We start from the raw sequence: 11,752 nt of genomic DNA on the forward strand, positions 1-11,752 counted from the left end.
ATATGAAGTTGTGGGGATTTTTCCTTATGGGTATATCGCAAAAGGAGAGGTGCATAAGAAGTAGGTTTGTGTGATAAGGGTTTGGGACATTGATGAATAGTAAACCATCAAAGTAACTTAAGCTGTGCTTAAAATGTTCAAAAATTAATCCTTTTTTGCTAATCTGGTGTTCAAAAAATTGGAGATAAAGATTGGATCGAATAGAAGAGCAAGGGGTTGCCATTTCTTTATGGATGGATTTCACTACCTAATTGGATGGAAGAGTGGTAAATCAAATAAGCATTTAATTGTGAGATTTGTTCCATATTGTAAGTGATTATCCTTGAGTGGGTCCAATAGCCACCCAATACCGGGTTTCCATTCGCGTGAAGAACCCCATATTCAATCATGGATACCACCCGATGTCTTGGGTTTCCATTAGTGTGAACAAGCCCATAGTTGTTGGACTTATTTTGACTAATTGTTTTTTAAGCACTTTTCTTTTCGTTCATACACACTAGATGCCATCGCTTGCACAAGGAGAGATTTGAACCCATCACCTAGGGATTGTAAAGGACCTGATTAGAATTAGCCAAAATAATATTTCCATCTTAGATTTACCTCAACAAATAGATTACTTATTGTTTATACATTTTCTTGTACATCTCATCATTTGGAGTGCATGGTTCCATTTGGCATGAAAAAAAGTAATAATCAAGTAGCGATAAGCAACATTCATGTGATTTTATTATTTCTGTAAAAAGCATCATGTTTAATTTAGGTAAGAGTCTCTATCCGATGACCAAGCATTACCAATTGAAAGCAAGACCATATACTTGTTAGAAAATGCTCATAAATTTCAAGGCATTGGAGGCCACTCCTTGTGAGGATTGTTATCTTTGTAAGTCTTTTCCAAAATTCTCAACCATAAGCCTTGTTTTGCCTATGGCAAGTTGCTACATTGACGAGGGCTAGTTGGTACATGTTGAACCAAGCTGCCACATCCAACTTGAAGCAGTAGCAATTATTATGGTATCTCATTTGCCTCAAAAGACAACATTGTAAAAGGACTATCCTGAATGCATATACAAGCCAGCCTTTTACAATTATAGAGGGTGTCAACAGGCTTCCATTGTAAGCATGTTTCTAATCCATCTTTGAAATGAGTCAATCTTGGCTTTGCAACTTGCTCAAATACTCTCAAAGCAGTAAGGTTTCCATTATAGGCATGTTTCGAAGGGCATAAGCACCTTGATGACAAAGCAGATTTAGAAACAGATTTAGAAACAGAAGAATACTCCAGTACTACATTACAACATCATTTAGCTTCCATCTCAACCTCTTTAACAAAGCCCACTAGTCTCAAAAGACCCTCCTCAAGATGTATTGTCTAAATGCCTTCTTGGATCTCCCACATGCATGACACCCATGCCGCCGGATGAGGGATGGAGCTTGTGCATGACATGTGGGAGCTACCAATGTTATGGCCTCATTAAGTGTCACTACTATTTGTCATTTCAAAAGAAAGGCTTGATTGGTCTCTCTCTATAAGTAGGATTTTTTTCATTTTCAAAAGAAAGGCTTGATTAGTCTCTAAAAATAGGGCCTTGTCTAAAGAAATATTACCAAGGCTTGTCCATGTTGATGATTTAAGCATGGTCACAAAAGCTCCTATTAATTTAAACTATAGTCGTTTATACCTGCTGAGAGGCTATAAATTAGTGCGGGGAGTAAAATGCACATAAATAGCAATGCTGAGAGGCTGTGCATATATATTTAAATACATTTGCAAGTACATTAGTATATGTTAAACTCAATCTAGAAAAAAATAGACGTCCCAAATTCATACTCTTCTTTTCAAACCGTTTAAAATTCCAAAATTACTTCTCAGATTTCAGCTGTAGCAGTAATACAACTTTTTGAATGCCCTTGCTATGTAACATAGCAAGCAGAATATTTAATATCTGGAGTGGCTTCTTGTCAGATGCACTTGTGTAAAAACCAGGTGTAGAAAAATTGGCTGTAACCAAAATTTCTGCAGTTGCTCAACCTGCATGCAAGACACAGATATCAGAGGCCAAAACTTTAATGAAAATTCAAAGATCACAGAATCCTTTCCGGTTTTGGACACGCGAAGCCATCACCTGCATTTACAACTCGTCTTTTGTGACTTCCACATCCACCTCGGATTCTTTAATTATCTCACTTTTCTCAACGGAATCCTTGTTTTTGTTGATGAAACTGATAAGATCTTCCTTACTTCTATCACCTTCATAAAGAATCACCTTCCCAGCAGCAGAGTGTAGGTATAGAGTTGGAAAACCCTTCACGTCAAAGCTCTTATCTTTGACATCATTTGCAGTTGCATCCTAACACCACCAATCAGGTACAAAAGACATGTGAGGGGGGCGGGCTTTGCAAATTGCAGATGAATGATGCAAACCAGTATGTCCCTCAATTCTGCACTTCGTTCAAGGATCTGCAGAGAACTTACAATTTTGGCAATCACAACATCCGGTTCAGACTGAAATGAAACTGCCACCTCATCCAAAACTGGGGCCAGCTTTTTGCAATGTCCACACCACGGTGCGTAAAATTCCAGTAACACTGAATTGCACACAGCCGATCATCAAAACCAATGTACCTTGAATGTGATAAATCAAAGAACGAAATGCTCAAAGCTTTTTGTAGTGATAAATTTGTTGTCAAGGATGTGTGTCATAACTATGAAAATCATAGTTTGCTGACACGGACACAGCAAACAAACACACGGGGAGTGAGGGGGAAGGACGAGAATTGTGAGAAAATAGAGGAGAATAAAGGTGGGCAAGAAGAGAGATTTAAGTGTAACATGACCTTGAGAGTGAGGTGCAAAGGGGAAATGCCAGTGTTGTAGGGAACAGCACAGCGCAAAGGGAAAACGTCTCAAACCATTTTGAAAATAAGAAAGGGCTGAATACATCAGAAACCGTTTTGGGCCAGGGAATCCTTAAAACAGATATTTCCGCTAACAGACTGCACATTTCTGCTGTTTCCCATAGCACAACTCATTAACTATTATTCATCAGCACAAGACTTCAAAATGCTAGTTAAATTCATTCTGATCCTGCATCAACACAGTCCTGTGTACGTACCATTTTTCCCAGACTTTAGAACCATAGTTTCAAGAGTATCTAAAACCACAACCTTCACTGGATCATCATTCTTTTCTGGCACAGGCTCTGACTTAAAGAACTCTGATACCTTGCCATCCTGCAGGCAGACATTACAGATGTCAAAAAAAGCAAGAGTGGGAGCATCCTTGAGATCTGTTCATGTTTAACCACAACAAATTAAGTGAGCATGCATATACTCACAAAATAATCCTTCAGCCATGATGCTATCTTCCCGGCTTGAGCTTCCTCAAGGATGTATTTCTTCTCATCCTTGCCTTGGATCACAATAGAAGGGAGCTTCTCTTTTCTTGCTCCAAAGTACTGCATGCAAAATAATTGATTGTTGGAACGATATGAAAAAGAGAGCAACAATCACGTCCAAGCCTGGTGGCGAAGGGTTTGGCGTCCCAGGGTGTGGAACAAAGTTTGATGCCTACAACCCCAGGCGCACATGTCTCTTAACTAAATAATATACCATCCCACAAAAAGAGTGCAACAATAATCAGAAGAAGTACAAGAAGAACAGATCTCAAAGCTAACAATAGAAACTACTACAACCAATCAGCAATATAGAGACAACAGAACAAGAAAGCAAAAAAACCTGCAGTGCATTTAGCCCATCCTCAGTATCTGCAATAAGGAACCTTAAGCCCTTGCCCTTGTACTCGTTGGCAAGCTTCCCGAAAGTAGCCTTTATCTCCTCAACACCTTCATATTTGGAGTCTACAAACAAAAAGACCTGCAATGGGAGACAATGAAGGCAATTACACTACCGTATACTTTAATACCAACAAAAAGTTCAGGTCATTCCAAAAACAAGTCTGATCTTGACTCCATGTAAGTCTACTCCCAAAGCTTGAAACAATCAATTCCATCATGCATAGAATAGACTAAATGCCAGGTAACCCCACTAGTGTCATCACCTCCAAGAGTAGATGTAGATGTAGGCTCACTAATGTTATCAGCATCCAAGAGTAGATGTAGGCTCACGCATAAAGATATGTTATTAGGCAAATCTTCATGAATAAACCATTTCAATATCTTCTCTGGAGGTGAAAGGCACACTCCGCCATGATGAAAGGTAGCATTAAGAGAAGCAAACACACACACGTGCAGGGTAGCTGGTCAGCCAAAAGAATAAAAGAAAACAGCAACTTTCACAGACACACGTGCAGGGTAGCTGGTCAGCCAAAAGAATAAAAGAAAACAGCAACTTTTAAACAAAAGTAACAACTGAGCACATGTCAAACTTTCACAATAAATATTAATACTTTGACTGCAATTTAACCAATTATAATACTGTGTTATGCAATGCATGGAAATGGAAAAAGCGTCGTTAGCCCACGGATGTGTAGCTCATAAAGCAACTAGTATACATCTGGCATGAAGGAAAAGCTTGGTTGTCTCACCTTGGAATCTTGAGGATTTGCAAAAATTTTGGAGAGGTATTCTCTTTGCACAGGATCCTTGTTGAACAACACTACCAAAGGAATGCTCACTTCATCCAAAAACTTCTTTACAGCCTCAGCTTTGAATTCCTGCACAAAATATCAATTCCTTCATTACCACACCCCAAATTTACCACTATAAATCGCTTGATAGAAAGCACTAAATAATGCTCAAGGCTGGCCCTTCGACAAGAAACTCGTACCTTCAAATCATTGAAGCCTTCATCAAATTTCTTGAAGACACGAATTGCGGGTCCGCTGAGGACTGCAGCTTTCAAGGGTAGAAAGCTAGCATCTAAAGTATGCCGGAACTCATAATCTGAGCGCAATTCACTTGCGATGGACGTGAAGTTTGTGAACTCCTCAGAATCGTAAGATGAAAACACTCCCACCTAAACCAACAGTTCAGATGCCTTTAAGATAAACCTTTGAGAGAAAAACTCTTGTTAAAAAAGCGAGAGATTTGAATGTAAACTATACTCAGCACGTCGGGACTTGGTACTCACAACAAGAATATCAGCTTCTTCTACAAGCTTCTCACCCTGCTCAGCGGATGTGATCTCATCAGAAGGTGGGCCAACTTGTTTCTTCAAGTAGGATATGATGCCATCCGCTTCTCTGGGGCCCTTGTAGTCACGGACAATTTCTCCTTTGTTTTCAATGATCTTCAAACTCGGAAAACCACGAATGTCATATTCACCTGCCAAGGCTTTGTTTGTCTCCTCATTTGCATCAACCTTCGCAAGGATAATCGGGGGCTCATGTGTCTTAAGGATGGCTGCGGCTTTCTCATACTGAGATGAAAGGGAAAAAAAGGGAGGGGGGCTGTTAAGTACACATAATATGAAATTGGTGTAAAGAGCACAAAAAGGGTGGTGAATAAAAAATGCAGGACACATGGAGGGGGTGTGAAAAATACCTCGGGAGCAAGCCGCTTACAGTGGCCACACCTGTGCCATGGACAAACATCAATTGTGAGATGAGGTTGTTCACAAGCTCTATCTTATATCATGACCAAAGTGATTAGCCTTTCCTGCTCTCCAAAAGTCGTGAATTATAGGTGTTTTGTGGGGCTTAAGACACATAAGTTCTGTGCTTTCACACACATGATCTTGAATAATCCATTCACACGCCACCTCCTGAAGCATAAGTACCCTCTTTCACTTGTTAAGCTTCCCATTGACAAGGACAATGAACTCACCCTGCTCTTTGAACACACACGTGAAAGACTCTCTTTAACAATTCTCATTAATGCAGCTACACACAACTACACACACAAGCGCAAGAGTTTCTACCACTCCATATGTGTGCCCAGGACACACTCCCATTGATATGGAAGGACGCACGCACACATGAATTTGTCAGATTACATGGATGTTGCATACATTTCATAAATGAGTTCATATCTTACTAAGCACACACAGCAACACAAAGCACATAAAAATATTTCCTTTGAAGATTCTTTTTACTCGATATGTATGCCCATGCATTCCTTACCCATATAGCTTCCATTAACATGAATGGCCTTGTGCTAAAGCATGTGTGCACATGTGCAGACACATGCATGAATTTGTCGTGTTACATGGACATATTCCATACATGTCAAAAGATGAGTCCATGGCTTACCAGGGGGCATAGAATTCCACGACGATGAAAGGATGTTCCTTTACAACCTCAGTGAAATTTGAAGCGTCCAAGACGAGGACATGGCCCTCCTCATGTACTTCCTGATGTACTTCCTCATCGGCTAAGGCCACCCATGGGAGTACGGCAAGGAGAAGCAGCAAAACAGGAGCTAAACGGAGCATTTTGATGTGCAAAATGACTGCAACATTAAAATCCAACATAAATTGCACAATTAAAAAAAGAAGAAGAAGTTAAGCAGCATAAACTTGGCAAATGGACCATCTAAATTTTACACACAAACAAAACAAAATACACAAATCACAGATTTAGTGTTTACAGAAAAACATTTTTTTTCATCAAATCATAAAATCTAGGACCTTAAAATTTAGAAGGGTTTTCTTTAGAATCTGCATATTTTTGAGCTTAAATATAGCTAAAATTCTGCAAAATTTTCAAAATTGAGGGAGTAAAATTTACAGGTAAAACTAAAAATGTTGCAAGTCCTTTGTCAGGTTTCCTGTGAACACGCGCGCCTGTTTAGGCTTCAAAATTGGTTTAAATAAAAGTTAACCGGGAAAAAGGAAAAATCGAGACGAGCTATCAATGAAATGCAACATCAGAGATCCGAATGAGGCTCATCAGCAATAGAGCTGCTAATAGGGTTCTTAGTGAAGATTAGGCTTAACATTCAATAGTATTAGCAACAATTAGGGTTAGCAGAAAAGCTGACCTGTATCAGATGCTTGTTGTTGGCCTCTCTGTGCGAACTAGATCCGTCGTGTTAAAAGGCTCTCTCACTCAAGGTCGGCCATGGCTGATCAGGGTAGTGCTTTTGAAAAGAAAAGCAAAAATGGGTGAGATTTTTTTTTTTCAAGAAACCTTGACAAAATGAAACCATTCACCCCATCATGGCTCTACGTGGTTTGGCCAATCGGCTTCCGACTTTTGGACTTTGGCCCAATCACATTTTTCACATCAACATTGTCCTTTTTTCCTTTGTTGCTTTGTCCTAGGGTGCCAATAGTAGGTGAATTTTGCTTTTTTTACCTCTCAAATTTTCTCTCCATGAGGTGCGGGACGAGTCTGACTCGTTGTAAGGGTGCGTGGAATTATCCCGCACCGCATACGCATGATTGACCTCTGTGGTGGGGGCTAGCATGGACCGACGGTTTCGGGATGAGCCATTCGCAACCCATCTAGTGTTCATGGAGAATATTCCTCTTCAAAACTTGCAATTTTAAAATTTACAAGTTTTTCTTCAATATTTACAAGTTTTTCCAGTAAAACATAACTAAAATGCTTAAAATTTTGTTGATCTTTAAAATTACAAATAATAAAATTTACAAGTGAGATCACGAATTTTGCAGGTGCGTTGTAAGGGTTTGCGGGTTTTTTGTGAACATTGAACCCACCTCATGCAATTCCTTGCTTAGAAACACCTTTGAAAAAAAGTATCTCATTCACTAATTAATCAATTTTCTTTTTTTTTTAACTTCGGCCCCCTATTGTGAAAATTTTGTTGCTAAGAAAGGAATTAGAAAAGGGCACCATATACAGGAATTAGAAAAGGGCACCATATACCCTCAAGACTATACGACCACAAACAAGAAGCCATTGACACATTATGTGTTAGTCTTACTCAAGTAATCAAGTAATCAAGTAATCAAGTAATCAAAGTAATCAAGTACTCAATTGATTACAGGACCATTGTAATCAAGTTAAGTACTTGATTACAATGTAATCAAGTACTTAACTTGATTACAATGGTCCTGTTAAACAAAAAAGATTGGAATCTGAATTTGAACTTTTCATCACTAAAAATTTAACAATCGTGTCCCTCATATATAAGCCAATAGGAAGTGAGAATAGAATTAGAGTCGCTTGAGGACTTCTTATTTGTGGCTTGGATAAAGTCCCAAATAACCTCACCTTTCATTTGTAAAAAATACATCATAGCAAAGACAAAGGAGAGATTTAACAACAAAGATTTTATTAACATTTCCATACATGAGGATGATCTAATACATCAATATGTCATAACATTAAGACACATAGTTCCAATCTTTAATATTATTAACTCAACGCTTCCTTATATTATGGACGTGCCTAAAGCCCACAAGAATGACTTTAGATGGCTCGCTAATGCATCCTCATGTATATTCACAGAAATCAAAACATTATGCACTAGTTTATTGAATACACGCGTGGAACCAATCAGGGACATGCGTGGAGAATTTAATCCATATATTTCTCACAAACCACATCAAAGGGATCATTGAATCCACTCTTGAACTAAGCCTTAATTTACCCACAAATAGCTTTTGCACATGTTCTGCGCCAACATTAAAAAGTGATATGAATGTATCCCACATTATGGTGATTATGCCCTTTTGGAGGTCCTTAAGCATATTATTTCTTGGGCAAAAAAGTGGATATATATGCTCATCTTTTGAGTTATAAAATGATGTATATGGACCTTACTTTTGTGAGTTGATGAAATTAGACCTTTTTATTCATGAGTTTTGTTGATATTCTTATTTATTAGTTAGGATGTCATTTTCATCTTTGTCATGGGATTAATCTTATGTTATAATGCTCCTTAGTCTTTTTATTTATTTGTAATTAGTATGTCATTTCCATCTTTGTCATGGGATTAATCTTATGTTGTAATGCTCCCTAGATCTAGGTTTCAACTTGGTATAAGAACAAGGTTAGGTGGAGATTAGGCACTCATGTTTATTAGCTTAGATTAATGAAAATTTGAGAGTTGTGATGAGTGCTTGAATTTATTTATTTATTGCATTTTGTAGTTTTTCCACCATTAGGGTTTTATTAGGATAGTCTTTCTCTATGAGGATTTAAAGAGATATATATATATATATATATATATATATATATATAGAGAGAGAGAGAGAGAGAGAGAGAAAGAGAAAGAGAAATTTATTTGTTCACCTCCTTAGCTCCCTATCAACTCAAATCAAGCTTTGTCCATGACCAAAGAGAAACATAGAAAAGCTTTGTACACAACAAACAAAGAACATGATTTATTAAAATTATTAATGTAGCTATCGCAAATGTAAATACACCTCTCTTGTGTCTAATTGGATGTGGGTAATCTTTCCACATTTTTGTGGGAAATAGAGAAACATAGAAAAGCTTTGTACACAACAAACAAAGAACATGATTTATTAAAATTATTAATGTAGCTATCGCAAATGTAAATACACCTCTCTTGTGTCTAATTGGATGTGGGTAATCTTTCCACATTTTTGTGAGGGATGAATCTCGTTCATGGAGGATCAACTCGCCTTTAAAAATGCTAATTTTACCACATTGTGCACTACATACAAAGTGTTCATTTCTTTAACCTCATTAAAATATAAAGTTTGTAGTCTTAATCTAAGCAACTACTTGCATGCATAAATAGATAATGTAATCTACTTTGTCAAATTAAAGTAATGTGAAATGTATGTATGCATTTTTTGGATTTCTAGGTGATTTGTATTCTACGTAATAAAGGCAAATGCCTTATAGGAAAACATTTGCTCATGGAGGAGGACTCTAAGTTTTTTGTGCAATTAGGTACCTATGGGGAGTACATGTTGTTCTTAAAACCCTAGTTATTTTTGTGCAAGATCATTTGTTACTAAGGTGGAAAAGATAGCACTATACATAATGTAAAAGCACTAAGATATTTTATAGTCTAAATCATAAAGAAAATGCATTCATGCTATAATTAAGCGGTGATGCCTAAATAAAAGTGCTTAAAGGTTCTAAAAAATCATTTTTGATGAACACTATATGCATTCCTGCTATAATTAAGTGGTGATGCCTAAATAAAAGTGCTTAAAGGTTTTTTTTTAAATCATTTTTGAAATTCATTTAATGCTTTTATCATGACAATGACTACCAACTTGGGCTTAGGTTCCATACTCCTTGTAATTCCTCATGATAATGCATAGAATCTATGGTACCTAAATTTCTTAGCATCCAAATCAACTTTTGTGAAACTAGTGAGTGCACATAGTCTACATCAACTTTCTATATCCAAATGCGATATTTGCATAGACTATTTATTTTTATTTAGTGGCTCTATTGTAGATTTAATGATCAATGTGTGGGATTAGTATATATTTAAGGTCTACATCAAAGGATTACTTTATTTTAACAAATTCCTAGTATTTTCGCCCAAGAAATTAAAGGTTTGCAAGGCATAAGACCTTACAAAACTTGAACTTTATTATAAGTTCTTTGGGTTGTTATAAGTATAATCACCCATACCCACATGAATGCTAATAAGTGCCCCTACTTGTGAGCGATTGTGGTTAATTTGCGAGCTTTTTGTCACGAGCTTATTTGGCACTTCCCAATTTTGGCGAGTTTTTTCAATTGAATCATATAAACTAATGGCATCTTTTCCACTCTCAACTTTGGCATATCCCCAAGCTCATCATCAAAATCAAGAATCTAGCCCTTGTGGATTTGGCCCATGCTACCAACAAGTATGCACACTGTTGGAAGCCCATTTTGAATGTCTAGAGCACCTTTACTTGCATTGTGAACATAAACCAAGAAAACCATACCATACATACACTTGGAAACCTCATCCAATGAGTAACTCCGTTCAAGCAAATCTAGATCAAGTTCAGCCTTGAAACATGTCTGTAGCGATGGCCAATTTAGGATTCCCTGTCCTCAACACTAGAATTAACCCTACTCGCTCCTTGTTCAATCAAACCCCCAAGTAACCATTCAAACATCTCTTTCAAAACCCTTGAACATGTACACCTCGCCTCGTCACAAACTAAAAAGAATAAGGTCATCAAAAGCACTTAAGATCTAGACCTCAAACAGTCCACAGTCCACACAATTCACAAATAGACACATTGATTAGGTTCAAAAACAAACCAATACAACTCCAATAAACTTGAATCTTAGCATACGGCTAGTGCATCATATATCCTAACTATATATGAAATGTCACTTTCAAACTCAACACCAATCAAGAAATACAAGACATACCCATTTTTTGGATCAAGACATGGCTAACTAATTAGTATCCTATATATCCATATCATACTTTCATATATCACAATCAAAAAGTTCAAATCCATTATATACTTTCCTATATCAAAATCGTACATGTGAATCCATGATACATGTTATCGGTATGCTTATTATGTAGATTAAAAAACGATAATAGGGTAAAGCTAAAGTTAGACCATGACCTCTAAAGACATAAATATGACAAAGGTTTATGTCAAAAAGAGTTTTCCCAAAAGCTAAAGTTCATGTCAAAGCACAAGGATTGCATGACACTAAGAAGCAATCTCACTATGTGGAATGTCTGAGAGGATCGTGTCAATAAGAGAGGTGTCACTCTTGATACCTATATAGCGTTGAAATATCTCATTGCTTTGACGTCCCAGCTCCCCACATCTAGCAAAAACATTAATCACAACATCACTCTCATCAGTGAAAGTACTCAGCAACCGCCTGCAAGAAAAATATTACTTGTATAATTCCTTACAGAGCGAGGGATAG

The 11,752-nt window shown here is 37.3% G+C and overlaps 1 protein-coding gene across 3 annotated transcripts; it reads right to left on the bottom strand.

The window, feature by feature from the left end:
- Positions 1–1,833: 1,833 nt before the first annotated feature.
- Positions 1,834–7,214, bottom strand: LOC147604339 (protein disulfide-isomerase-like). 3 transcript variants are annotated; one of them, XM_086795630.1, is made up of 13 exons: positions 6,939–7,129; positions 6,686–6,741; positions 6,209–6,407; positions 5,502–5,532; positions 5,089–5,376; positions 4,786–4,974; positions 4,544–4,672; positions 3,736–3,873; positions 3,336–3,455; positions 3,114–3,231; positions 2,474–2,586; positions 2,124–2,348; positions 1,834–2,029 (listed from the first exon to the last, which is right to left on the bottom strand). In XM_086795630.1, the coding sequence occupies exons 3-12, from the start codon at positions 6,388–6,390 to the stop codon at positions 2,130–2,132; spliced, it is 1,527 nt and encodes a 508-aa protein (XP_086651756.1). In that variant the 5' UTR covers positions 6,391–6,407; positions 6,686–6,741; positions 6,939–7,129; the 3' UTR covers positions 1,834–2,029; positions 2,124–2,129. The 3 variants fall into 3 exon arrangements, with proteins under 3 accessions (XP_086651756.1, XP_086651757.1, XP_086651755.1); XM_086795631.1 differs by having other exon boundaries at positions 6,686–6,725; positions 6,939–7,125; XM_086795629.1 differs by lacking the exon at positions 6,686–6,741 and having other exon boundaries at positions 6,939–7,214.
- Positions 7,215–11,752: the final 4,538 nt, after the last annotated feature.

The sequence above is a fragment of the Cibotium barometz genome, chromosome 62 (genome assembly GCF_041138505.1).
Source record: "Cibotium barometz isolate CiBa-2024 chromosome 62, ASM4113850v1, whole genome shotgun sequence".
Taxonomy (NCBI): Eukaryota; Viridiplantae; Streptophyta; class Polypodiopsida; order Cyatheales; family Cibotiaceae; genus Cibotium; species Cibotium barometz.

Excerpts from the sequence above, each read along its gene's own strand:
- LOC147604339 (XM_086795629.1), bottom strand. The coding sequence starts at position 6,390 with ATGCTCCGTTTAGCTCCTGTTTTGCTGCTTCTCCTTGCCGTACTCCCA. Across the intron at positions 5,533-6,208 it reads GTGGAATTCTATGCCCCCTG|GTGTGGCCACTGTAAGCGGC; the intron begins GTAAGCCATGGA and ends TCCATGGCACAG. Across the intron at positions 3,874-4,543 it reads CAAATCCTCAAGATTCCAAG|GTCTTTTTGTTTGTAGACTC; the intron begins GTGAGACAACCA and ends CTCCCATTGCAG.